The 27566-nt window shown below is 38.4% G+C and overlaps 2 protein-coding genes across 2 annotated transcripts in view; both read left to right on the top strand.

Annotated features, from left to right (window-relative positions):
• The first annotated feature begins 1639 nt into the window (after positions 1-1639).
• SULT1C4 (sulfotransferase family 1C member 4) lies at positions 1640-8649 on the top strand. Its single transcript, XM_054655052.2, has 8 exons — positions 1640-1828; positions 2658-2834; positions 4450-4587; positions 5840-5937; positions 6249-6375; positions 7588-7682; positions 7890-8070; positions 8229-8649. Exons 2-8 carry the CDS (start codon positions 2669-2671, stop codon positions 8339-8341), a joined length of 918 nt encoding a protein of 305 aa, XP_054511027.1. The 5' UTR covers positions 1640-1828; positions 2658-2668; the 3' UTR covers positions 8342-8649.
• A 6858-nt stretch (positions 8650-15507) lies between these two features.
• Positions 15508-27566, top strand: part of GCC2 (GRIP and coiled-coil domain containing 2) — a 31669-nt gene continuing 19610 nt past the window's right edge. The window contains exons 1-9 of the mRNA XM_054654912.2: positions 15508-15664; positions 18571-18633; positions 19295-19379; positions 20453-20520; positions 21659-21763; positions 22579-25041; positions 25719-25788; positions 26469-26569; positions 26647-26745. Coding sequence (XP_054510887.2) covers positions 15563-15664; positions 18571-18633; positions 19295-19379; positions 20453-20520; positions 21659-21763; positions 22579-25041; positions 25719-25788; positions 26469-26569; positions 26647-26745 — 3156 coding nt within the window. The 5' untranslated portion in view covers positions 15508-15562. The remainder of the gene's footprint in view (positions 15665-18570; positions 18634-19294; positions 19380-20452; positions 20521-21658; positions 21764-22578; positions 25042-25718; positions 25789-26468; positions 26570-26646; positions 26746-27566) is intronic.

Below are 27566 nucleotides of genomic sequence, written 5' to 3'. Positions count from 1 at the left end.
CTCCAATGGCAACTTCTCTTGCCACTCTCTTAAGTTGATGGACAGCAGGATGGGAACTGAGGGAACAAAGTCCCTTCCACTGTAAGGAAAAATCAGGTTCATGATTATCTTAGGAACCTGAACCTAAAGTCTGTGGGACCCAAAGAGCTACATCCCAGAATCCTAACAGAATTGGCTAATGCAGTTGCCAAGCCACTCTCCATGGCAGTCAGGTAAAGTCTCAGGTGACTGGGAAAAGGACAAAATTGTACCTGTCTTTAAAAAGTGCAGAAAGGAGGACCCTGGGAGCTACCAACCTGTGTAGAAGCTGTGCTCAGGCACATGGAGGACAGGGAGGTGATTAGGGACAGCCAGTATAACTTCACCAAGGGCAAGCCCTGCCTGAACAATATGATGGCCTGCTCTGACAGAGAGACCATTTCAGTGGAAAAGAAAAAGGTTACAGATGTCATTTATCTGGACTTATGTAAACATAAGTTTTAACACAGTCCCCCCCCAAAATCTTTCTCTGTAAAGTGAAGAGAGTTGGATTTGATGGGTGAACTGTTAGATGGATAAGAAAGTAGTTGGACAATAGCATCCAGAATGTAGTGGTCAGTGGCTCTCCTGATGGACATCAGTGACAAGTAAAGTCTCCCAGGAGTCCATAGTGGGACCAGGGTTATTTCATATCTTCATTAATGACAAAGGATTGAGTGCACCCTCAGCAACTGTGTCAATGACACAAAGCTGAGTGGTGCTGTTGACACATCTGAAGGACCAAATGCCATCCAGTGGGATCTGGACAGGCTTGAGAAGTGGGCCCATGGGAATCTCATGAGATTTAACAAGACCAAGCACAAGGTGCCACACTTGGGCTGGGGCATCTCCCAGTATCAATACAGGCTGGATGGGGAGAACAGATGGAGAGTAGCCCTGGGGAGAAGAACTTGGAGGGTGCTGATGGATGAGAGCCTGGACATGACCCAGCAATGTGCACCTGCAGCCCAGAAAGCCAAATGTGTCCTGGGCTGCATCCAGAGGAGGCTGGGAAGTGCATTCAGGGAGGTGATTCTACCCCTCTATTCTGCACTGGTGAGACCCCACCAGGAATGCTGCATCCAGCTCTGGGGTCCCCAGAACAGGAAGGGGCTGCCCAGAGAAATTGGAAATGCCCCATCCATAAGATGGAGTTTATTTTCCCCATAGCATTCCCACAGTGCTAGTAAGTATAAGTGCAGTAGGCTTACATACAGCAACCACCTGTGGACTGAAGCCCTGCTTTCTGCAAGGTGGCTGGATCACCTGCTGATCGGAAATAGAGAATAAAATTTTTGGGATGTTTTTTCCTTTGCCTGTACACACGGGATCTTTGCAATTTAGATTAGATATTAGGAAGAAAATTAATTATTCCAAGACTGCTGACAACGAGAGAGACAAATTAATAACCTTGCTGGAGTTATTGACTGACATTTTATGTTGTTGCCAGTAAAGAATCATTCTTTACATGAGAATTCCAAGTGTTTTTCTTTCACAGGATTTGAACAGATTTCGCAAACCATGCCAGAAAAAGTGCTCAGCTGTTGGTTGCTGCTGCACTTCCTCCTTTACTCTCCTCATACTGATAGGAAGAATGGAATCTCCACCCACACAAGTTTTCAACCTACTTGTGCCTGAAGATTTAAGTTCCTGCGTAGTTGTCAATACAGCCAAGGACTGAAGGTATTTAAGCAGGAAAAATTCTCGGGCAAGTTTCTTTTTCCTTCATTTTTTAAAAAATTTCTTTAGTGACTGCCCAGCCACCAATCCAACATCTCACTCCGCTCAGCTGAATCTGCAGGAACTTGCTGTGAGTAAACAAGGAAACTAAAGAAAATATTCTAGCGATATTTGCTGTTGTGATTAAAAAGTCTTTTTTTCTGGATGATATTTTTAGTTGAGATTATTTCTATAGCCTCCCATTAAGCACAGCTTTCTTCTGACCAGACTCTGGAGCTCTGAAAGTTATGCTTAAGAGGACTTCCTGAGAGAAATTCAGAAATCAATAACTAGTTATTGTAAACCAGATTGATTCACATAATTAAAGTCTAACAACCTTTAGTTAATGATCAATCTAGTTCAGGTTATTTATGGGCAACATATTTCAAAACATAGCAAAGAGCTCCAAGAGTGCTAAGATCCAGGAACGAAACACGGAAAAGGTCTGTAAATATTTTTGTGAGTATAAGGCACAAAGGGTGTTAGCAGGCAGTTCTGTTTATTTTCTTCACAGAGGAAGGGCTGGGTCCTGTGTGTTGATTTCATTACCTGCTGTTATTCTCTGCCTTCTTTTGAATCACACCTCTGATTACTTTTTTTTTTGCCTTTAGAAGCCTTCATACCAATCATCAGAATTTTACATGAATGTGTTTGATATGAGAATAATGACTTTTTTCTCTTCTTGTATCTGAGTAAACAAAGTGATTTTTAGAGACACAGAAAACTACCACTAGCAATACACCATGCATTTCTGAAAATGAGATCCATCTTTAAGGGGTCTATATATATCCAGATAGACCAAATCATGGCAAAAAGAAATCAGAGGACATGGAATTTCGTCAATAAGAGAGACCTCAAGATGAGTAAATTCAGATTTTTTTCAGAGCAACCATGTTAATTCTAAGCCTTTCTTCACGCAGTTCTCATTGCCATGAATAAAATGAAAGATTTGAGTCTGGAAGAGACAATGATTCGACCTGGGTTATTTGAATTGGATGGTGTTCTCCTCACACAACCAATTGCCAGCATTTGGGACCAAGTGTGGAAGTTCAAAGCCAAGCCTGATGATGTGCTCATTGCAACCTATGCAAAAGCAGGTTGGTATGGATAGGAAACAGAATAGAAAAGTTTGGCATCATGCTTATTGATGGTATTGAGATTTTTTTTTTTATTGTGACTGATATTTAACTCCAAACTAGACATATTTTAATGAAATGAAGCTGTGTCAGCTGTGACTAGTAACTCCTGACTTCTTTGGCAGATGCATCAACTACTAAAGTACAAACACCCAAAGTCTAATGACCTAAAATTGTTACCTTTAACTGAGATTATATACATTTATATTAATGGTGACAATAGGAGTTTTCCACCAATATGTAGTAATTTAACAGTGCCTAGAAATAAGTGATCGTTACTAAGAAATAATAGAAACCAACTGTATGACTATGAAACATATTATGTATTTGGAGAATGATTTTTTGTATAAACAAGTAGTGATTTTTGAAAATTGACTAATTCTTTAAAATAACCAAATTAATTTAATAATTTTGGTCAACAAACCAACAAAGAAAAATACCACCATTATTATTAGCTACCTGGCATTTTACTCAGTGACTGGACAATATTTCTCCTCTTCATCAACCCTTTATACTTACTACACAAGAAAACAATTAATAACAAGCATCAATATGAATTCTGTATGAATAAAAACATACAGTTTTGGAGATTCAGGAACAGATATGGGAGAATTTGATCATCATAAAAAATAATTATTTTAATTAGCAACAATTTTTAGGGCTTTTTTTTTTTCAGTAGGGGAAAAATATTTTTAATAAAAAAATCCACCATTAGTTTTTTTGTAAAACCTGAAGGCTTTTGATTTACTACCTGTATACTAAAGGCAAAACCACATTATTTTACCCAACTGGGATTAAAACCTTCCAGCCACTGAACTGAAAATAAATAAAGTTAGGATTCCATTTGACATTATGTCATATCTGTGTGAGATGCACAACACAAGCATCTTAAGAAGGGCTGAATCTCCTGCCTAAATTGCTTTCCAATTTATCCCTTAGCCTGTTCTCTAGCTGACCTGCCACAGTACCTCAGAGGAGATGTGGCTGACACAGAGATGACAGCTATAAAATAAAAGTGACACATGAGATACACTATACTGTAACTCTCACAAATGCTGCAGTCACTCAGACAGATGAAATGTACAGACTTTCATTAACATGGTTCAAAGGAAAACTTTGCAAATACTTCCACTTTTTTATATTTTCACACTGTATGAAATTTTAACTCACTGAAGTTCAGGTATCACATTTTGTTATTCAAATTCAGTATGAAAACAAAATAGCTGAATTTTTGTGAGGGATTAAAGGAGGGTGTTTCATTCCTCTGCAAATAATATTCTCCCAACAATAGTCAGCTTATCCCAGTGTTTTTTTCAGTACTGGTGTGGGGACTTATTTCTTCAGGCAAGAAGAAGTCTGTCTAAAATGGAATTCCTGAATTGAGCTTTGAGAATTACCTTTGTTGCTTAATTAGGCATTTTGCCTGTATTGCACTCTTTTTCCATTTTGTCTATTATTTTCTTTTGTCTATTCTTTCCCCCATTAGCACAGAGTCCATCCTTCTGGCTTTCAGTGCCCTAATACAGAAACTCTTGGCTATCCTGGATAGAAGCATCTAAACACTTGACATTTTCAGGTACCACATGGACCCAGGAGATAGTGGATATGATTCAACAAAATGGAGATACTGAGAAGTGTAAACGTGAGACTACTTACAAACGCCACCCTTTCCTCGAGTGGTTTTTGGCAGAGCCTCCGTCTGCACGTTACTCAGGTGAATATTATCTGTATTTTAAACAAAATGAAACAAAACAAGCACATAGAGCTGATGCCACAAGCGTCCTGGAAAAGGTCCTACTTGCTTTGTTCTTGAACTAAGCACCATTTTGGCAATTAAGGACCAGTTCAGGTGCTTTAACATAAACATCTAGTGCTACTCAAGGTGCTGCAAGGCTGGCAGATGGGATTGCTTCAGCTGCTACTGAAGACCACGATGTTTTGTAGTAGTATCTGAAGCTGTGTTTGATACTCCACAGTATCTAAACCAGCAGCAGATATGTATATAATGGCAATTGAATGGGGCACAGAGGCAATTGAATGCCATTCTGAGACTACAGGGTGTATGGAAGGAAACATATGTCATGGACCTCTTTCTGAGAGGTGCATAATGTTTTTAGTGGTTTTGCTACTGTTTCAAGTAACTGCTGCTCAGCTCCAGGGTCTAGTCATCTAAACAAGCTATGGAACATTCAGGCAAACAGCAGGCTTCACTGGCTTGCAGCTTCTTACAAAAGTCTCCCTCAGCAAGGGCTCCATTTCCAAACAAATTGTTAAGTCAGACTCTCACATCTGAAGCTAAAAAGCTTGACTAGCTCTGCAGAAGTGCTACTTTTTCTCTTCTAAACTAGACTGTGTTGACTCAGAGAGAGACAAAAATGATAGATGACAGAGGATGATACATGATGACAGGGAAAAAAATTATGGAGGTCATGATAGATGTCTAAAAGGGAAAGGGAAGGAGATAACACATCTCCAAATATCATCAGATATTCCCAAGTAGTCCCATATATCCATAGCTACTGAAAATCCACTGTCATTCTCCTACTTTCTCTTTATGTGCTATCCACAAAGTCAAGTCGGCCGTCATATTCTTGTATCCTAGAAAGAAACTAATATTTCTTACCTCTAAGGTGGAAGGAGACCACCAAATATTGCAAAGGAAAAACTTTGGTTGGATAAATAGAAATCAGTATTTATCATAATCCCTTTGAAAGAAAGTATGGGCCCAAGAAAGCAAAAAGATATAAATCTTTTCTACTCAAATACACAGGTCAAATTTTCTCTAGAAACACTGAAGATGCTTAAGTAATGTTGTATATGTTACCCTGCTATTAAGTGCTTTGGAGATGAGTGATCAGTCCAAGGTGAACTGCTGGAAAGTCACAGTCACAATCACATGTGTGAGCATAGGAAAGAAGTGCTAGTTCAATTTAGAGAACAACTTTTCATAATTAAACATCCCACAGGTGTGGAGTTAGCTGAAGCCATGCCATCTCCACGGACAATAAAAACTCATCTGCCCGCGCAGCTGCTGCCTCCATCCTTCTGGGAACAAAACTGTAAGGTAAGGCTGAAGAGCCCTATTCTACCTCACAGACAAAGAAAGTGACATAAACTAGGGAAGAATATGTTTTCCAGAATTGCTGGGAAATCAAAAGGTGTTAAAAAGTATATTCCCTTTAATGTGTGAAGTCTGTGGGAATCTAAAGTCACAACTCAGTTACCTGAGCTGGATTCTAGAAAATGGCAACTTCAAAGCAAAATCTCTTAAATCTCTACCAGCAGGCTCTAAGAGAAAACTCCAGGAGATGCTCAATAACTATATTTGTATATGCAAGTTAATTTCTTTCTCTCTCTCTTTTCATATCAATAAAGATAATCTACGTGGCAAGAAATGCAAAAGACAACCTGGTGTCATACTACCATTTCCACAGAATGAATAAAGGATTGCCTGATCCAGGAACCTGGGAGGAGTTTGTGGAGAAATTCATGGCTGGAAAAGGTGATTAACTGCAATCAGTTGTATATGAGACTTTGATCATTTTAAGAATGCATGGCATTGGTTTTTTAATTTCAGTTATGGTTTGAAATCCTGTGCAGACACTGAGGAAGGATATCTGCTGAAGGTGTTTCAGTCATAATTTTTCTTCATTCACAAATTTTTATTATTACCTAAAGGATTAAATCTATCTTAATGCTTCAATTTTGAGAAAAAAAATATAAACACTAATCTTTATTCTGTTGTAATTCAGAAACATATATCACAATTTTCAGGCTTCATCTCTTCTCTCTGAGATTAGAAAAGGAACAATGGTTTAACTGGTCTTACTATAAACTGATAAAATTTGAAATTTAAAAAAGAAGTGGAGAGTTAATTTGGATAGAAATGTGCAGTGTGAAATTGAGATAAGGAAGTCTTTGTACCTAAATTAATGTACATAAAAATCAGGTGTCGGAAAAAAGACAGTTCTCTAACTAAGGGCAGGCAACCCCAGAAGCAGATTCTTCCCTTTCTAAAAGAGGTGCTGATATCACAGGATATCCAAGAAATAAAATTTGGTCAAGTGGATGGCAGTTTACAGTTTGAGTCACTAAAGCTTGCTTAGGTCATTTTTGCCACCATGTAGGCCTAGAGATACCACTGTCTGAACCAACATGAGAGTCACATGTCCAAAGGAGGCCTTATGCCTTGTGTTTGACCAGCTCAGCTTGGGAGCTATCTGTCTCAGAGCAGACATACAGTATAGAACATATTTACTTCTGTCTTAGCTATCATTTTGACATTGCTTGAGAGAAGCAGGCATTTCTGACAGCATAGCAAATATTGAAACCAGGTAGAATCATAGAATCATGCAAGCTGGAATGGATTTTTGTTGTCCATACATTCCCAACCCCTGCCCTGCTCAAAGCAGGGCTAATTAAGACAAGCCTTGTCCAGATGATCAAATGAATACTGGAAATGTGTGTTTTCATTGACTATAATGCATCTGCATTTGCTGCCCTTGAAAGTTACACGAGTCCTATTCTAAGCATCCATAAACCTGAGGGATTAATAGCAAAAATGCTGTAGCACTCTCAGTGCTTATTACCACAGCCAGACTGATTCAAAACCAGCTTGGAAATTCACAGGTACTGGTTAAGAGGCAAACATGAGTGCCAGATGTGTTAAAGACACAATCAGCATTTATAGCTGCTGATGTTACTTCTTTTTCAGTCCTCTGGGGGTCCTGGTATGACCACGTAAAAGGATGGTGGAAGGCAAAAGATAAGCACCGTATACTCTATCTCTTCTATGAAGATATGAAGGAGGTAAAAGGCTGAACATATGTTTATAGAGCTCTGAAATCTGTAAGTCTAGTAGAAACTAACTACAAGCAACAGTTTTATATTATAATGCCAGTATCAGTAAATACAGTAACCTGATCTTCTCTGTGTGAGGATTGCAGCTCCCACATGACCTTTGATTTCTTTGCTTTTCCTAGCTCTGTGTCTTATCCCATGTAATTGTTCCTGCAGAATCCAAAGCGAGAAATTCAGAAGATTGCAAAGTTCCTAGAGAAGGATCTGAGTCAGGAGGTTCTAAACAAGATAGTCCATAACACCTCATTTGAGGTAATGAAGGAAAATCCCATGGCAAACTACACTAAAGATTTTCAAGGAATAATGGATCATTCCATTTCCCCATTCATGAGAAAAGGTACTGAGGTTTGTTACTGACATCAACCCTCTCTGGTTGTCATTCAGTCATTTTGAAATAAGCATTGAAGTACAAGTATCCAATAAGTTGTGGATAATGAGCTTCAGGAAATACTGGTAAATCAATCTTTTCTCTTTTTTTGCTTTGTAATTTCTTAGGGACCGTTGCAGACTGGAAGAATCATTTCACTGTGGCACAGAATGAGAAATTTGATGAAGATTATAAGAAGAAAATGTCTGATACCTCTCTTGTTTTTCGCGTGGAATTGTAATTACTTGCAATTGAAATTTATGATCTTCATCTTTTTCCATGTTATATATTTTGCTTTTCTTTCACAAAATGCCAGTGTCCCTAAGATCTTCCTTTCACACATCACTGATTTTTCATTATTGGGAGAGTGCCCAAATTATGCCAAAGTTTAAATCTCCCTCAAGAAAATAACTCCACTGAACAATTCTCAGTCACCCCCACCACAGTTACTTTCAGCATTAATAAAAATATTTCAAAGATGCTGTGGGTTTTGATCTTTGTAAAACTGCAGTTGATATTACTGGCATTTTCAAATCAAACTCTAACAAAAACTAGGAGCCAACAGGAAAAAAGGTGTTAAAAGAATGCAACAGATTGTATGAACATTAATCAATAAATAACAATATATAAATTTAAAGGTGGTCAAGTATAAAGAGAGGAACAGAAGTGCACAATGTAGAATAAATTTCATTTTCTCGCATTTTAAGTTGGACATAAGAAATGCTGTTGAAATGAAAGCAACATTTCCAAAACACCAAACACCCATTACTTCCTTTGATAAAAATTGCTGAAGGGCTATATAGAGGCATTTATTTACAGTCTAGCTGTGGGCACAGTAGTCCTTATTGCATCTTACATTTGCCTTCTGAACTGGACATCATAATGTTCTTGTAACATTTGGAAAATTCTGAGTTGGTATGAACCAGGTGAAGAGTCAATGCTGCAAATGCCATCTGTCTCTTCACTGTTGTAAAAGTGTTCATCAGATACTTCATGTCATTGCCTTCTCCTTTACCTTACCAATCAAATATATAAATAGCTTGTTCAGGCTCTTAGTTGCAATAGGGCCTGGTAGATACTGGAAAATAAAAACCAGTTCTGCTTCAGCATTAGTACCATAACTACAGGCTTGCTTTGAGCTTGTGCAAAATTAACTAAAGCAATTCATAACCCATTTAATTATAGGCAACTGTTACTAATCCACTTTTGGATTTAAAGTGCCATCATGGAGTTGGCATGCAAAAAAGGCCACTTCCTGCTTAACTGAGTTTGCACTCTGAATGTAAGAGGGAACAGAATGTAGATTACAGCAGCTAAGGAAAGTATGCCTTGGTCTCATTTATTCTAGTTTAGTCAAGTTTAATACAAAAAGGTTTGCTGGGGATATTTTCTCTTTGGCACATGGAGAGTTAAAAGTAAGCTAAAAAGCTGTAGCAATATGAGCAGCTGCAAAATGCAAAGCTCATTTCAGGCTACTTATTTAATCCACATATTGCAGTCATTAATGCAGCCATAAAGGGCAGCACATATCTAAAGTGAATGCAATCATAAAGGGCAGCAATACCTTGCATCAATTTGAAAACAAACAAAAAACTTGCCTGGTAAATGTAGGAAGTTACATTGTCCTGGCCCATAGAGTTTTCCCCAAAAATGCTGGAATCACTGAAACTAGAAGCATGTATTTACTACATTAGTATAATTATTTTTTTTTAAACTTCAGGTCCACAGATTCCTGCCCACAAACAAAGGATGTCTCAGTAAAATGACTACTCAAGAAAAAATTATCTGTCAGAGGCACTGCTGTTCATCACAGCAAGAGCAAGGCTAAATACCAGCTTGAGGAGCTTTCTGCTACTTGTTTGGGTTTTGTTTATGATTAACTTGATTTACTGTCTCACTTGTATGAAGAAAAGGTGTTGCCTGCTCTTTCAGATATTTCCACTCTCTTGGGTTGCTCTATGAAACTACGTGAGTCAGCACAGTTTGTCAATCTAATCCTCATTCAGTGCCACAAGAGGTATCAGTAAATGGAAAACATGCTTAACTCAGGAGCTTGGTGACATTTTATGAGCAGTGGAGTACAAAAGGTCACCCAGCTGCAATTCAGCTGCTATAAACAACAGATAAAAAGTACCACAGGTCAGACTGCAGTCCTAGAATACAAAAGGGAAGAAACAAACACTTGATGTGTGGCTACATAAGAAGTGGCTTTTCTTATGCTATTGACATTATCTGTCTATATATTCAGACAGGAATCTTAACTATTTTGACAAAATATAGCTGGCAGGAGGATAGAAAAGTGGAGACTCTCTGCTTTTTAGGCTTTCTCAAGCCACCATAGCTGAGAGATCAACTTATGGATTCAATCATGATTTGGAAAATGTTCACGAGTGTAAAACTACAGGGAGTAGTTTATTGTTACCAGTGAAAATTATTTGACTTGTAGTTATGAAGAAAATTTGGGAAAAAGGTTAATGGGTTGTATGTATGCCTCAAAGTTCATGGATTCTACCATGGTTTGGTGTCTTTTTTGATTGTATGTGACTGTAAGGCTCATCTAGAGTGCCTTTAACTTCTATATCTTTAGGTCTGACAGTTGCTATGTACAGAAGAGCTTTAAATGATGCATATGGAGATTTTTTTACTAATACCAACAAAAGTAGATAAGAAATTTAATATATTTTTATGTAAGATACTGTAAATCAATGAGCACCTGCAGAAGGAGATTGTATGTGTACAGCCACATTATTTCAAATAATTAAGCTATTGTCACACTTCTGATGCAAACACATGACTCTGTTTACTGTGGAGATAAAACTGTACAGAAATATATTAGACTTAAGTCCTAAAAATACATCCATGCTTTATTTTCATCCAGTTATCTAGATGCACAGCTTTACTAACCTTCTCAGATGCAATATCTTCAATGTCAGTTTAACAAGACTTGTGTCAGTTCAGCTAATGCAATCCCACAGCAACTTCTTTGATGCTGCTTGTTTCTTCTTTTAGAAGAAAGTGTCCCTGCTGGGTTTTGATAGTACAGAAACTTTGTTATTCATCTCTAAAAAATGTTTCAGGGTCAGTGTTGATTAAATTCATGTTAACTGTTCATGTGGTTCTGTTTTGCAGCTCTGCATTAACAACTACCAAAACAAATCCTCCCATGGGAATGACCAAAGATTCCTGCTTCAATACAGACTATGTAAAAGACACTGCTGTATTAATTCTAGAATAGTCATATTCCCCCTTGAGCTTGGCTGTCAAAAGCATCTATGGGAGAAATTTTACCTTCACATGGAATGCAACCATTTGTGAAAGAGAATGAAAGAAGCACAGAGCTCCAAAAATATTAAAGAAAGAAACAGAGAAGGGAGCTGTTCTATCATCCTAGCTAGCATTCAAAGACAGAGGGACAGTGCTTTCCTTTTTACTAATCTAACTACAGATGATCTGCTTCATACTTGAACTGAAACTCTCTGTTTCTCCAGTTAGGAAAACAGACCATGCAGAGGAAGAAGATTTTATGTAATTTGCCCTATCCACACTGGATATGGATATCCTACTTTATATTAATGGTTTACATCAACATGTTCAGAAAGTGTTTTACCTTGACAACAAGGTTAATTATCAATTCTGGCATTTTTCAGAAGTGCATTAACGTATTTTAAGCCTGGACTGAAGCTTTCATTTCCCTCACATCCTCAATGAATGCTGCAAGGTCTCAGTGTAGGCTGTAGGCCTAGAGGCACATTGAGAGTGAGAGTTAAGCTCTTCACATTTCTAAGATGCAGCCAAACTGTGCTGCCAGACTGAAAGTAATGGGCTTAGGCTGGATAACAAACAAGGTTCTGCCTGCCCTCCAGACCAAGCAGTGTGTAGGTAGATCAGGAAAGCCATCATTGAGCAGCACCCTGTGGCTAATGTGAAAGAAGCAGATTATTCATGGATTCTTTTGCAGAAGGGCTTTGGCATAGGCTGCTGCAAGGGCACTTGGTATCTATCAGCTGTGTGAGCTCAGACTGCCTTCTGAACTGAAGGCTCCCAGTACAATCATATCCATCTACCATGACTGTGGAGACAGAAACATCATTTCAAAAGCAAGCTACCCTAGGTCTTGCTCTGGTACAGGCAATATAAATACAGGTAGAATTTTAGGTCAGGCAGCTAAAAATTAAGGTAACTGATTTTTTTTATTTGTTAAAGTTGGGCCTTTTGATTCACAGTAATTTGTTATTGTACCAATATCACTCAGCAACATTTGCTACTATCTCTGTGTGGAATTAAAGGTTCTCCATGTGCTGTTAACAATAGAACAGACTTTTGCAGCCAGACCTCATACTAGGTATGAAAACAAAATGTTTCCTTGTGTGAGTTTTACATTAATCTATCAAAAGGCTTGTTGGCTTTTGCTGGTTAGAACAACAAACTACCCATCTCTGTTTCTTACTACATTTTAAGACTAGAATTAAGGACTGTATATACAGTCTAATTTTTTAACACCTAACCAAATCTTTCATACACAAAATAGTACTGAGGTAAATAACTCTTTTTTCGCTGTACCCTTCCACTCCTGTGGGAACCTACTGAACCTCAACCCAACAAAATGGCCATAGTCAGCCAAATAATTTGCATTTCATCTGCACAGGGGGGGTGTGCTCTCAGTTTCCAAACAGATGAGAATAGTTAACATACTATAAATTCATGTGTTGTTTTCCTTTATATTAACCTGGCATGTAAAAAAGGCATAGAAGCAGCTCAAAGCAAGAACTCTGACTGGCCCAGCATAGGTCAAAACTAAGAGTCTGCAATCCTCAGAACTTGCTGCAAAGATTCTACAGTGGCAAGTATTTAAAGCATCTGCTCCTTCATGCCAAAAACACATTCCCCAGTAGGAAAATTACAGGCATTTTCTCATTCTGTGCACTTCAGAAAAATCTTGCAGGTCTAATATTTCCAATGATAGTGAACAAGCATTTGTACCCTACCTTGATGTAAAGACTAATTACAGCCCTGTGAGACTTGGCTTCTCAATGAAAGCAGAATTGAAAATTTGTTATGCTCTGCCCCAACACATCTCATAAATCTCTTGGCAATCTTGTTTTATATAGACAATGCTATTTAAAAATATGAATTAATTATCTTTTACAAAGATAATAAAATCATGAGATATATGGACTATGTAAATTATTCTTGTTTTTCTCACTTATCTTGTCTCGAGTTAGCTGCATTTATTATTATGTATCAGCTTACTGTCTCCTTCTAGAAAGGTAAGACACAATTCTTAAATTGTTTAAGAAAATTTTATCAGACTATTGCAGGTACAAATAAACATTTTTCCCTGAAAAATTCAGAGCAACTTGCACTTTATTGTAACAAACTGAAACAATCAACAGACAAAATCCTCAACCTTTTTTCTTATAGTTATTCTAGAAAATTTTAAAATTCTTCTACCACTCCCTAACCAGGATTCTTTGCAATTGCTGTTGCAATTCAGGACCAGAATGAAAGACTGTTAAGACAATCTCAAATGTATAATATGCCTAAACTCTGTTACATAAAATGGAGGGAGGGCTGAGTGGTCCCTAGCAAGAATCAGCTACAGAAAGCCTGCAATGAGTGAGCTGGTAGCTCACTGTCTTCAGTACTAACACCTCTGAAAACTCTTTTGTGTCTGCCTTGGATGAGTTCCAAAATCAATTCCCTTGTAGGTTAAAAAATGAGATGACCCAAGAGTTGGTACACAATACATACTGTCTGAATATAGGCAGAAAGAACAAATGTGCATGAAACATTGTTCTCTCTGTGGTTTCCCAAAAAAGAAGGTTAGTTTCCTACAGTGTTCTTCCCAAATATTCAAATTCAGTTGGAGGCTGACCTCAAAGCACAGAGCCGTGCAGTATTGCACAGTTTGGGGTGAAAAGCTTCTGCTCTGGAATGGTGTTGGAAGGACTCTATCTCAAAAAGCTCTTATTGAAATTGTATGAAATCCCCACCTTAGATCAGAGCAACACAGGCATAGGTAACCTGTTCAGAGTACCCCACTGTGAAAGGGGAAGGAAAGAATAAATCTGTTTAATTTCCTCTGAAGCTCCTAAAAAGTATAATAATAGAGGTAATGAAAAAACACTGTCATGCTTTTTGGTTAGGGACATGTGCCCCTTGCCAGCAACCTCTGTGAGCATGGAACCATGTGCTCCTGCTACTGTTGTGTAGCTGCATAAGTAGAGATATATGAATATATATAATGGACAGTGAATGCCTTGGAGGTGGGAAAAAAAATACTTTCTTAGGTATGTGTGAAGAAGCTTTCTGCTTTTTCTCACTATTTGCCATTTGAATTTTAGAAGAAGAATGACAGTAAGCAGACTTGGAAAAACACAATTATTCTTCCAAGACAAGCATTTCAACAAACTACTCTCCTTTCATATTAAACTACATATTCTCTCATGACAATATAATTAATTCGATGATATTCAGTATTCACCCAGTGAACCATAAACAGAATAATATGCCTAAATTGTTTTTCCCAGGCAACTTTTCATCAAAAATCAATTACTTACCATGAAATGTGAAAAATTATTCAGGCACTACCAAAGTGTATGAATGGGTTACAATGAAAAATGTGTGCCCTTTAAAGTAGGCATTGTTCCCCTCAAACATCTACTCAAACAGGCATAAAAGGTCTCTTTAAGAACATGCAATTACAAGCCATAACACCTAGGTTCTGCTATTTGCTCTGGTAGTCCTTCACATCCATTTTTGAATTTGCAGAATCATGGAATTTTTAGGGTTGGAAGGGACCTCTGGTGATCATCTCATCCAACCCCCGAGCCAAGGCAGGGTCACCTAGAGCAGGTGCCAAAGAATGGGTCCAGGTGGGGTTTGAATGTCTCCAGAGGGAGACTCCACAAGACCCCTGGGCAGCTGTGCCAGTGCTCTGTCACCCTTAAGTAAAGAAATTCTTTCTCATGTTGGGGTGAAACTTCTTGTGGTTTTATTTAAGGCCATTGCTCCTTGTCCTGTCGCTGGGCACTGATGCAAAGTCTGGCACCATCCCACTGGCACCGGCCGCATTTATTTGATAAATAATTTAAATCAATTTGTACTCCCATCAAGGTATTAAAAACAGGGTCTTAAATCGCTCTGTTTCTGCCCGAGCACGTCACCCTTCACCTCACACTCTCCTTATGGCGGCAGTGAGAGACGCGCCTGCAGCACTGCTTTGCCCTTAGGAGCCCTTCGGGAACAGGGAATAGCGGGGTGCACTCGTGTTGCAGTTGTACCCCTTCCCCTTTTCATAAGGCGGAGAACACGAGGTCGGCAGCGAAACCGATTCCCGGCCCACGGCCCGGTTCAGGTGGGCTCAGCTGCCGAGGCCACGGGCTCTTGGTTCAGCCCCGCCCGGCTCCGAGGCGGCGCTCCGTGACGGACAGGCCGAGCCCGGCGAGCCCGGCGTGCGGGGATGACGGAGGCGGAAGCGGCTCGGGGAGGATGTAGCGGCGCTTGCAGCGGCTGTGGCGCCGCGATCTCCCCGCCCCTGCAGCCGGCCGGCCCCGCCATGGAGGTAACGCGGCGGGCTTGGGCAGAGGGGCCGCGGAGCCCTCGGGGTCACCGCAGCTGGGGCGGATGCGGAGGGGGCGGTGCGTGACCTTGGCGTGCGGCACGGGGAAGCGGGGAAGGTGCGGACCAGCCCCTCCCACGCCGTGGGCTCCTGTCCCCTCCCGCGGTGACGGGCGGTGAAGCCCGTGGGGCACTGGGCGCCCTTGGCCGCCGCCTCGCAGCCCCCGCGGGTGGCGCAGCTGTGAGGGAGGCCGGGGGTGGGAAGGGGGCCCTGCCGCTGCCTCTGCCCTGCGGAAATGGCAGCGCCGGTGCGGGCTGCAAGGGGCTTGTTTAGTGCCCCTCATGCTTAGGAGGTGAGGACGTCGCCCTGTTGGCACGGGCTGGGGTGAGCGGGCAGCGCTGACTGCAGGGCAGCGACACTCGGGTGACGGACCCACGGCCAGGGCTTCGAGTGGTTACTGTGTGACAGCACCCACGGGCGAACAAGGGTTCCTTCTCCACTGAGGTGACCCGATGTGTTAACAGGACGTCAGCTGTGAAACACCTACCAACGCAAACAAATAAAAGCACCGAGGCGTCTGTATCTAGTGTAGCTTTTATAAACACCAAGGCAAATCCAAAGGCAACATTGAGGAATTTTGAGTTCACACATTAAATTAACTTTCCTAGTGTCTGTGCTGCTTGTGTGCCACGTTCTAATAGAGGTTCAATGACGCTGTTGGTTGAAGCAATCACAAGTCAAAATGTGTTTTGATGTGACTTGGTACACTTAGGGTTGGTGATGTCTAATAGTTGCACACTGCTCAGAAAATTGCTGTTCATGATGGCCACTACTGCCACAGTTGACAGCAAAGGCTAGTATATTGCATTTATGCATTGGGTAGGCTTTCTAAGAGGATGTTAAGCTATTGCAAAGGTAAGGGATAGATACCAGTTAAAATACATAGAACATCTTGAAATGTGGCATGGAAACCCCTTAGTGCAGGGGGTAAAGTAGGCTTGAAATAAAATCTAATAAAAGAATGTGTGTGTGTGTGTGTGTGTGTGTGTGTATATCTATATCTATCTCAGTAAACTGTGGAAGCATCCAGAATTCAGAATGATGGACTAGAAACCATGCAGGATTGTATTGGGCTTAAAAGCATACTTAGTAGCTGCTGGCTCACAGCTCGGATGCAACTAATCAGTGAAAAGTTCAGGGTTTTTTGATAGCTCATCTTCATAATTTTTCTTCTAACTCAAGTGGGTGAAGCCCTCTACATGAGCTGCCTCTGGGTTCAGTTACCAGAACAGCAAAACTGGATGCATTGCTTTACACAGTATGTGATTCTGCTTCTGTATGTGTTAGCTTAAAGGAGTAAAAGTATTGTGAGAAGAAAATCTGTCTGACCTTGCTGTAGTATGGAGAGTGGTGAGCTGTCATTTTCTGAACAGTACATGCAGTTTGTTATAATTCATTTTGCTGTCCAAGTGCTAAAATATTAGGAGTATAAATGTTGACAAAGTTACATCCTAAGAAAATCTGAAACTTTATAGCTTTTTTTCCTAATGCTGTACAGCACATTTTTTCTAATAAGTTTCTTCTTGCCATCTTAAAAAAAAAAATCAAACATTTAGCATATGTGTACATAGATGACTATAACTGCCTTTGTCCTTCGTCTGTACTTGAACTCATATTTCCAAAGGTGATGCTTTTTGTTATCTGTATCACCTGTTCTGTCCAAATTATTAGTGATTGTCCATTCTCACTCATAGTGCTCAGATCCAGTTTGGTTCTTCCTTAGTTTCTACCATAAGGGTTTTGATTTTTTGGCAGAATGAAGAGAGTAGCAGAATGAAAGTGAGGGTAGGTGTGTATACATACACATACACAAACATCTAGATATATAAAAATACAAATATTTATATATACACCTCTTCACTTTTATACTTATGCCCATATGATAGATGTTATGAAGAAAAAAGTAGGGTAAATGTGAAGGCTTGGAAATGCTATTCCTGATATATTGGAAGCGTCTGTTCCCTTTTCCTTTGCAGCATTGTGGCTGCATACATTTCTTTGTGTTCCTGATTATACATAAGCATATCCCATCTAAACCACTGTAAAGCAACAGTCTCCCAGATTAGATCTGTGAAAGTTTACAGTAGAAGGCATTTTGCATTTATTTTAGAGATAGAGAGCCCAGAACTTGCAGAGCCTTTTCAGATATGTTTGTCAGGCCAGCAATCCTAGTGAGGACTTGCATGCTTAAAAAAAAGGAAGAGAAGGGTTATAATTTGTCCAAATGAGCCCTGACTTTGCCGAATCTTTTGGAATATATTTGATAGGCTAACAGTTGTAGAGATAAACCAGTGTGTTTAAGAAGGAAACAAAAAAAGATTAGGAGCTTATGTGGTTCAAAAGTTCTCAAGGTTTGATTGAACTGCAACTCTCTACAAGTTTTTTTGGTTGTTTTGTTTTGTTGTTGTTGTTGTTTGGGGTTTTTTGGGGTGGCTTGTTTGTTTGTTTGGTTTGGTTTTCTTTTGGGTTTTTTGTTGTTGTTCTTGCTTTTTTTTAATAGTTCTTTTAAGAACAAAATAGTGAGTCATGCTTTTGAAACTGCTTGTAAATAAAATTAATTTGCAGTACTGTATAAGCTCTAGATGTCCATTCAGTAATGGAATCATAAAATCATGGTTTGGACATTGGGAGCTTTCCATTCTGCTGTTCTAATAATGACAGTAGATCTTTTTCCGCTATGTTTCTGACTCATCCTACAAATACATGTTGTTTTAAAAATTTTGTTTTGCTTTTTTCCTTGTGCTTTCACTATATGCAGTTCCTCTCAGTTTGGAGACCTTCAATTAGTTCTTTTGGTAGTCTTACACCAAAAAGTCTGTTACTGCAGATTGAACTTTATTTTGTTGTAGGTTCAAGATGCTGGGCAGGAGATGGTGGCATCTTCTGGCACGCCAGGATCAGGCAAATCAAAGGTAATCAGTCCTCACAAACTTAATTTATTTGGATAGCAGTAGTTGCAAGGGTTAGCATGCAAGCTGTGACTAATAGGAAGACAAAGATATTTTTAACATTTCTTCTAGACAGGAAAAATGAACTTACAAACATTAAGATAAAGTGTTTTGGAAACCATGAGAAAAAAAAAATCTCTTTTTGATATGTTCACTTCCTGTTATATTTGATAAATTATTAATAGCATCCAGTTTTGGCAGCAGTCTTTTTCATAATGGACACAGACATCTTTGCGTACAGTGGAAGTAAATTTAAACAATGACAATGTTAGGTCAGCATGCTATTTTCAAAATATTGTTCAAATTGTATTACTGAATTATAATCCTTCCTAACTGAGTTTTCCTAACCAATGCTGCCCAATTGTGTGCTTCAGAATTGTTTCAGAAAAGGTACAGAATGAGGAGTAGTTTCTGTTACTGTAATTGAAATAACAGAATTGGATAACAGAGCATCAGTAACTTGGACTGTTATTCTTCTTTGAAATGTTGCACTTCTTGCAAATGTATGGTAAGAGTTTCTTGTCCTAAAATTCAGCTTTTTGGAAGTTTGATGCTAAAAGGCCTTGTTTCTATTTCCGTCTGGGTTAGAGGAAACTTGTTTCTCTGATATATACTTTCTTTACAGCTGGACACATTGCCCAAAGAAGACCTCATCAAGTTTGCAAAAAAGCAAATGATGCTTATACAGAAAGTGAAGTCAAGATGTGCAGGTATCTTACTGGAAAGTGCAATTTCTGCCTTAATGCTTGGCACTACCTGACCTTTTCAAATGTCACTGTGTGATTTTGATAGGTAGATTTAAATTCTAGGCAAAAATACTAGATTTTATTTTTCTTCAATTTTGCTTTTTTTGGTGGGAGGATAAGGACCGAAGTAATTTGATTAAGAAAAAGAAAAGAAGCATTGCTTTTGTCAGGTATTAAATTCATTTTGGTCTGACAGTATGGCATGATGGAACAGTGTAGCTTGTGGAAAAGTTGAAGTGGGATTTGTCATTGTCTTTTCCCCATATTGGTGCAGGTTGATTTTCAGGAAGCAAATAAGAGGAGGAATGTGTGCTATTTTTTTTTGCATAATTAGTAGAGTTTAGTTTGTTGTAGAGTACAATGACTTCTTTGATAGATTGCTACTTTATATTTGATCATTTATTGCTTTAACAAGAAATTGTAAAATATACCAAACAAATTTTTATGCTTAACACCTAAAAGTACCTGTAAATCTGTGCTCTCATGTGCTGTCCTTGTCCACTCTGCAGTCTCTTTTCCTCCAGTGGCCCACTACTTGGACTGGTGTCACTTCCCCTTGTTTGGAATTACAGTTATGCTGACTGCTGGTAGCTGCCCTCTGAAACAATAAGGATACAGAAATGGGCTGTACCAGGCTTTTCCTCAGTGTGGTTATTCATAAGATCTTGTTCTTCTGCTTGCTGCCTATTTTTAGAGAAACAGTAGAAACTGAGTATCTTTCCTCTGATTTAAATTGACCATGAAATAGAAGGTAAGATGGATGATCTTCAGAAGAATTTTTGTCTGTTCTCCCTCTATCCAAGCCCGGAAGTTTTTGCTTTCTCAGGAACCCATGCTTGGTGTCAGGACTGGAGAAGTAGTACTGAATATTTGTTCTCTTTCTGTTAGTCCTGTCTATCACTCAGTAACAAACAAAAATTGGTGAAGTAAAAGACTTCTCTGATTTGAATAGAAGTGTTGTCAGGCACAAGATTTACTAAAATTTGCTACTGTGATGCAGCATCAATTCATACTGTAACGTTTCTTTACATTTTAAGAACTGGAGAAAGAAATTGAAGAACTCAGATCTAAAGCAGCTACTGCAGGATCTGATGATATTATTCAGGTAGGAATATGTAATTGTTTTCTATTGTATTATGTAAAGTTAGCTGAAATAAATCCACTGAAATAATTTGGTAAAAAGTTAATAGCTTGAAAATCGTTATTCAAATTGAATGGAATCAATCTGCAGGAGTCCAAGACACTTCCTAAAACCGTTTTTTCCTTCTCCCCTTACGTCCTTACTCCACTTGCCAGCAAACACTCTTGGCTCTGTGAGGAATAGTACAAAATAGTACACTTTCCAGACAGAGCTTACCACAGCACTTCAGTACCTGAAGGGAGCTTATGAGATGTGGACGAACTTCAGAAGGGCCTGTTGCAACAGAACAAGGGATAATGGAGTTTTAAATGAAAAGAGGGTTGATTTAGATCAGATATAAGGAAGTTTTTGGTTTTTTTTACACAGAGGACAGTGAAACATTGGAAAAGGTTGCTCAGAGAGGTGGTAGATTCCCCACCCTTGGAAATATTCAAGATCAGGTTGAATGGGGTTAATTCAACCTGAGCCACCTGATGGAGTTGAAGATGTCCCTGCTCACTGCAGGGGGGTTAGACTAGATGGCCTTTAAAGGTCCCCACCCACCCAAACTATTCTGTAACTCTACAAATGTCCCCAGCAAGACTTTTCCTTGTTTGGCTGGTTAGACCAGCTTTTGTTTATTTTGGAGTGACCATTGCAGAAAGACTTTAGCCATTTAGAAAAGTTCTGAGACAATCATTTGATGAGATTAGAAACACATAATTCAAGTTGCTTGTCACAAGAAATACTTTAAGGATCTGTTTTTCTCAAGATACGGGTCATAGCATACGAAAGTGAAAATTGGTATTGAGGAGGAATTTCTCAATTAGAGAATTGTTTTGACTAATTTGGCTGGAGATTTCTTTTCTACAGAAAGGGAACTTCACCACCATCACCTGGTAATCAAAAGTTAGCTGATCACAAGTACAATTTTTAAAAGAACCCAAAATCATTGTTTTAGTCTCCCTATTTCATATCATTTTTATTTGGGCCGAAAGCAATTTTTAAATTGCTGACTGATGTGTTTATTTGACAAAAAGTGTCATAATCTATATGTGAGTTTCTATACTGTTTCCATTGTTAAGAAACCCTTCTTTCAGTGTTCTTTTTCATTTAATATTAGGCTCTCACAGAGAGGCTGGATGTGGTGCTTCTGGAAAAAGCTGAAAGTCAGCAGCAGTGCATAGCTCTGAAAAAAGAAAATGTTCAAATAAAGCAAGAAGCAGAGGTACTGAAATGAGCCATGGAACATTACTGAAATATTTCAGAATTTTATTTATTTTCCAGGTTTGCTTGTTGTGTATCTAATTTTAATCTTTTTCTTCACTTACCTGTGTTCTGTCTCTTTAAAAATCTTTAAAAATTTAAAGGCTATATACATTAAAGCATATTTTCTCTGTACCCCCTAGCTTATAGTAATAAATAAAAAAATCTTATATATGCTGTCTAGATCCACAGCTGCAAGAAGAATTCAGTCTGTGCATTAAAAGCCTACATAGGCTTCAGTCAATCAGCTCTGTCTTTCCATGGGAGCACAAGTTTACCTTTACAAGGTGAACCTTTAGATATTCATGTGAGGCTTACCTTTAGATATTCATAAGAAAGAGCCTGTCAGCCAAGGCACCTATATTATATTGAGATTATATCAATAATCTCAATTAATGATAAAGTGAAGACTGAATTGCTTGCAGTTGATGGATATTGTTATATTCCAGATACCTGGATTTGATGCTCTAAAATTAATCTGATCTTTAATGTATTATCAGAATAGTTGCTAAAGCTGAAGTGTGTCGTGACCATTTTGTGAAATTATGCTGGTAAACATGATCTAGGACTTAGTTTCCCTTTCTCATTTTGCAAATGTTCTCATGCTCTGTGTAGTGTCTTCTGAATCGAGTTGTCCTGATACAGTTAGATATTTAAAGCTATAACAGTTCTTAAAACTGTGGACTACTACATTTTCTAATTCATCATTGTAAACAGTTTATTTGGAAATATTGTGTGCTAAATTAGCAGTATTTAATAATTTGCTTGTTTCTTTAGGCTGCAGTGGCTAAAACAGAAGAATTACAGAAGCAACTGGAACAATCAAGAATTGACTCTATGGAAGAAATAAAAGCTCTGAAGAGTGAATTAGCAAATGCACAATGCAAGCACAATGAGGATTTAAAAAAGCTGAAGATGGAATTAGATGAACAAGTGAAGAAACAAATGGAGCTGATGGAACAGGTTGAATGTTACAATGATAGTCAAAAAGAAGTTAAAAGATTACAAGATGATGTCCAAAGAATAAAATCTACTTATGAAGAGCAAATTTTGTGTCTGAACAAGCAGTTGGAAGCTGTGAATGAAGACAAAGACAAAGAAGTGACAAATCTGCAAGAAACTATTAAAAGCACCTCTCAGTGTTACCATAATGAAATAAAAAATCTGAATGAAGAGCTTAAAAAATTAAAAACTACTCATCAGGAAGAGGTGTCAGAACTAATGCATCAGATTGAAATATCATCTAAAGAAAATGAAGAAAAGCAAAATCAAATAAATCAGTTGCAGCATAATTTGGCAGAGAAAAATGCCAAGGATGAAATGCATGCTCAGACTGACCAGCGTGAATATGACTTGGAGCAGCTGAGAGAAGTGCTACATAAAAATTTAGAAAAAAAGATAGATGTTGCAGATACACAAGAAGAACCTTGTGTAAAAGCAAAAATGGAGGAAAAAGTTAGGTACCTGGAGCATAGTTTAGAAGAACTCCAGTCCCAACATAGTATATTAAAAGATGAGTTAACTTATATGAGCAATGTCAAGACAAAACTGGAAGAGGAAATCCATCGTATGAAGGATGAATACTTTCATGAGCGGGAAGACTTGGATTTTAAGATAAATGAATTGCAGCTCACTAAAGAAGATTATTGCTGTGTAATTGAAAAACTGAAATTGGAGCTTCAAGCAGCAGGACAGCACTATGAAACTGCTGCAAAAGAGCACAAATTAGAGATACAGACTCTGAAAGATCAGCACCAGAGAGAAATTTCTGAACTAAATGAAACTTTATTATCTGGTTCTGAAAAAGAACAGATGGCATTAGTTTTTGAAATGCAGGAACTTAGAGAACAACTTGAAAAGGTAACTCAGGAGAAAGAAGAAGCAGTGTCCAATTACAACAGCCTGAGAGAAACAATGGAAACTCTACAGGCTGAGCTAGGTGAATCTGCTGGAAAGATCAGCCAGGAGTTGGAATCAATGAAACAACAGCAAGCTTCTGATGTCAGTCAGCTGCAACAGAAACTCCGGGCTGCTTTCAATGAAAGGGATGTTCTTCTTGAAAATGTAAATCACCTTCAGGAAAAAGTAAAAAAATTTTCAGAAGAGACAGAAGAACTTAAATGTAAAATCGTTAGTCTTCAGGAGGACAACAGTGCAATGGCAAGCTCCATTGACCAAAAAGAGATTACTGAAAGAAAACTGGAAGACAAGATCACCGCTCTTACTGATCAAAACAGGGATATTTTAAATGATGTAAAATGCTTGAGTGAAGAGAGAGAAACCCTTCAGGAAACATGCAAGCAAAAACAAGTTAAAATTCAGGAACTTCAGCAAGAAGTAGATTGTGCTAACCAGGACAATAATGACCTGAAGCAAAAGGTAGAGGAATTAACAGAGAGACTGAATGAAGCTTTAATTTCTAAGGGTGAAAATGCTCAAATGCTAGAACAATTAGAAAAACAGATTGAATCTCTGATGCGTGATAAAGAGCAGCTTTCATCTGAAGTGCACACTGTCCATGAGGAAAATAAGAAACTCATTCAGGAAAAAGGTGAATTAAGTGAAGAGCTGGGAAAGACTACATCTGAAAAAGATAGTTGTTCAGTATTGAAAGAGCAGTCTGAAAACTTGGAAAAGAAACTACAAATGATGACTGCAGAAAAAGACCATATATCAACATTACTTGAAAATGAACAAGTACACACATCCCTTGTAAGAACTCAGCTGTACCACTTACTTGAGCAAGTGGGGTTCAGCATTTCAGATTCTAATGAAGAATATGATTCTCTTAACTTGTTAAAAATTGCAAATGAATGCTTGTCAAAAATTAAAGAAGAGCGGTGCCTTGCTCTTCAAAAGGAGGAGGAAGTAATTAGTTTGCAGCGAGAAGTTGAGAGATTAGAGGAAGAAAATGCAGCTCAACATAGGGAACATAGATCCCTGATTCAAGATTTTGAAAAAGAAAAGAATCTTTTGAGAGAAGAACTGGAAGGAGTGTTGTCTGAAAAAGAAGCGCTTCAACGTGATATCCAGGAGTTGAGAAATGCCAGTGAAAAAACAAGGATTGAAAATCAAGATCTTTTAGCTAATACTGAAGAGATGAGTCAAAAACTTGCTCTTTATGAAAATCAAATACAAGAACAGCAAAAAGGATCTGAAAAACAAGACGACTTAAATTTCATTCTGGAACAAAAGGAAACTGAGCTTAGAAATGTGAAAGACGAACTGAGTTCTCTAAAGGTTATATTTTGTTATTGAAGTATAAAGACTAAACCTCTAAAGTCTTCAAAATTAAGGTTCAAAAAATACTTTCAATTCTCTCTTTTCTGTTTTTTTTTTCCTTTTTTTTTCCCTTGGCCTGAAAGTGAGTCTCCCTTGTAGAAAGCACATATTTCTGAGTTTCCTAGCAGTTCAGAATTCCCTTCTTCCCCCCAGGAAAAAAAAAATGAAACAAAACCAATCATAATGCTTTTTTGACAAAAGTTGCTTGCACTTGAACCTTTATTCCTATCAATATCCCTTGAAACAATCAACTGACTAGATGGACTACCTAACCTCCTAATCTTTCACCTCTTAGCTTTCTGTGGTTCCATCTCAAACAAAACTTCTTGATTTGCATTAGCTTCAGGTCTTGGGAATTGCTGGTTTTGTAAAGCTGACAGTTGCAGAATGAGGGTGTGTCCCCTTTTTTATCCTTGAACAGGATGGAAAGCAGCTCTTAAAAGATTGGAATGTTCTGCTTTCAGCATAACTGTACTTTCATCAAGCTGATACAAAGTTGCTCATAAAGGCTTTCCTGGTCCTAAGAACATGGACAGTTTTAACTGTAGCTGAAACTTCTGGTGGCTTGTTAGGGACAAAACAGGTACCACAAAGAAATGTTTGTAATACTTCTTATATCTTTGTTTATAATACAGAATTTAATGGAAACAATGACTGAGAAAACTGATGAGCAGTCTTCAGTAGCAGAGCTTCAAGAAAAAATTGGTATCTTTCTCACTTTTTTTCTTTTATATAAATGATCTGGCTTCTTTGGATTGTTACTTTTTCTTTCTTTGCATGATTGCCCTGTATTTCCACAAGTCAAGGAAGATGGGGATATTAATGCATCTTCCTACAGTATTCCTGCCATTAGGAATTTAAAATGTTAGCATTTTTAAGTTGGATATGATTTGATATTTTAAGGCTTTTTCTTTTTCTGTACATCTGTCTATAAGCAGTGTAGTGGATTTAATCTTTAGTTTTTAATGTGGGAAATTTATCAGTAAGAATCCCCAAGGGTACCAGAAGGAAAGGGAAGCAACACTGCCAAAACTACTGTTGTTTTATTGCACTTATTCCAACACAAGAGCAGGAAAATGCTTCTGAGTTGTTAAATTTATGTAGAAGTAGACAGTAATATCACTCTTAATTGTGATGGAAGCTTCTGAAACAGGGAAAGATTGTCCAGGGAAAGATTGCCCCTAAGTTCTCTGTATGTCTGGATGTTTTAACTTCAAATTAAATGTTTGACTGAATGAAACACTTCAACACCTCCCCATGCTTTATATTTTGTTTGGTTTTAAAGTCATGCTGATGTTTGTGTTCTAATTGAATTTCATTTAATTTCATTTCTTGGGAAGAAATGGAAGGGTGTAATTTTTAACTTTCTTGTGGTTTTCTTTTAGGGATGCTTGAAAAAGAATCTGCTGAAAAAGGAGAGAAGCTAAATAAAATTAAAGTGGTTGCTGTGAAAGCCAAGAAAGAATTAGATGCCAGCCGAAAAGAGGTACCCTGACTAATTCCTAATATGAAGAAGATTTTGCATGGAGGGCTTTGTTTTAATGGCACACACTTTTTAATAAGGTGCAGACTCTGAAGGAAGAGTTGGAGTTGGTTCGATCAGAAAAAGATCAATTGTCTGCTTCAATGAAAGATGTAATTCAAGGAGCTGAAAGTTATAAGGTAAGAATAGTGCTGCATTCACAAAAGACAGTAATCTGTCAGAAAATACTTTGGGTTTGAAGCCTAGCCTGGAGATACATTGCTATTTACTTGCACAATTGTGATTCGCAAAAGAAATTGTGCAGTTGAATACCAGAATCAAGAAGTGTAAGGTTCTCTTAAGGGAACCATGCAGCTGTTGTCAGAAGAAAATGAGACACTTCCTTTCTACTGGAATGCTATTTTTAACTCTTTTGAATCTAGCATCATGCATACCAAGCAATGTGTTGCTAGGCAAAACATAAATCCCTGTGAATTCTGAAAAGTTCAAAAAATTGAAGATCAGTTTGAAAACCCTTAAATGATGAAGACAAACTTGTAATTTCCTGGGAGCAAGTCTTCTTGGAGCACATCTCTGGGCACATGAAGCAGAAGCAGGTGATGAGTCAGCATTGCTTCCCCAAGAGAAAGCTGTTCCCTGTAAGACTTAGGAGGAGAAGCTGAGGGAACTGCGGTTAGGTAGTCTGGAGAACAGCAAGCTCAGGGGAGGCTTATCACTCTCAAATACCTGAAAGGAGGGTGTAGTCAGGTGGGAATGAGTCTTTTCTCTCAAGCAGCAAGATAGGACAGAGGGAAATGTCCTTAAGTTCTACCAGGGGAAGTTTAGATTGGGTATTAGGAACAATTTCTTTACAAGAAGGGTGCTTGAGCATTAGAACAGAGAAGCAATGGAATCACCATCCCTGGTGATATTTAAAGTACAAAAAGTAAACACAGCAAGCACATTATATACAAGTATATGAGGTAAACACGGCACTTCAGGACATATGTTAGTGGTGGAT

The sequence above is a fragment of the Agelaius phoeniceus genome, chromosome 2, assembly GCF_051311805.1.
Source record: "Agelaius phoeniceus isolate bAgePho1 chromosome 2, bAgePho1.hap1, whole genome shotgun sequence".
Taxonomy (NCBI): domain Eukaryota; kingdom Metazoa; phylum Chordata; class Aves; order Passeriformes; family Icteridae; genus Agelaius; species Agelaius phoeniceus.
This window is presented reverse-complemented; position numbering and strand designations above follow the sequence as displayed.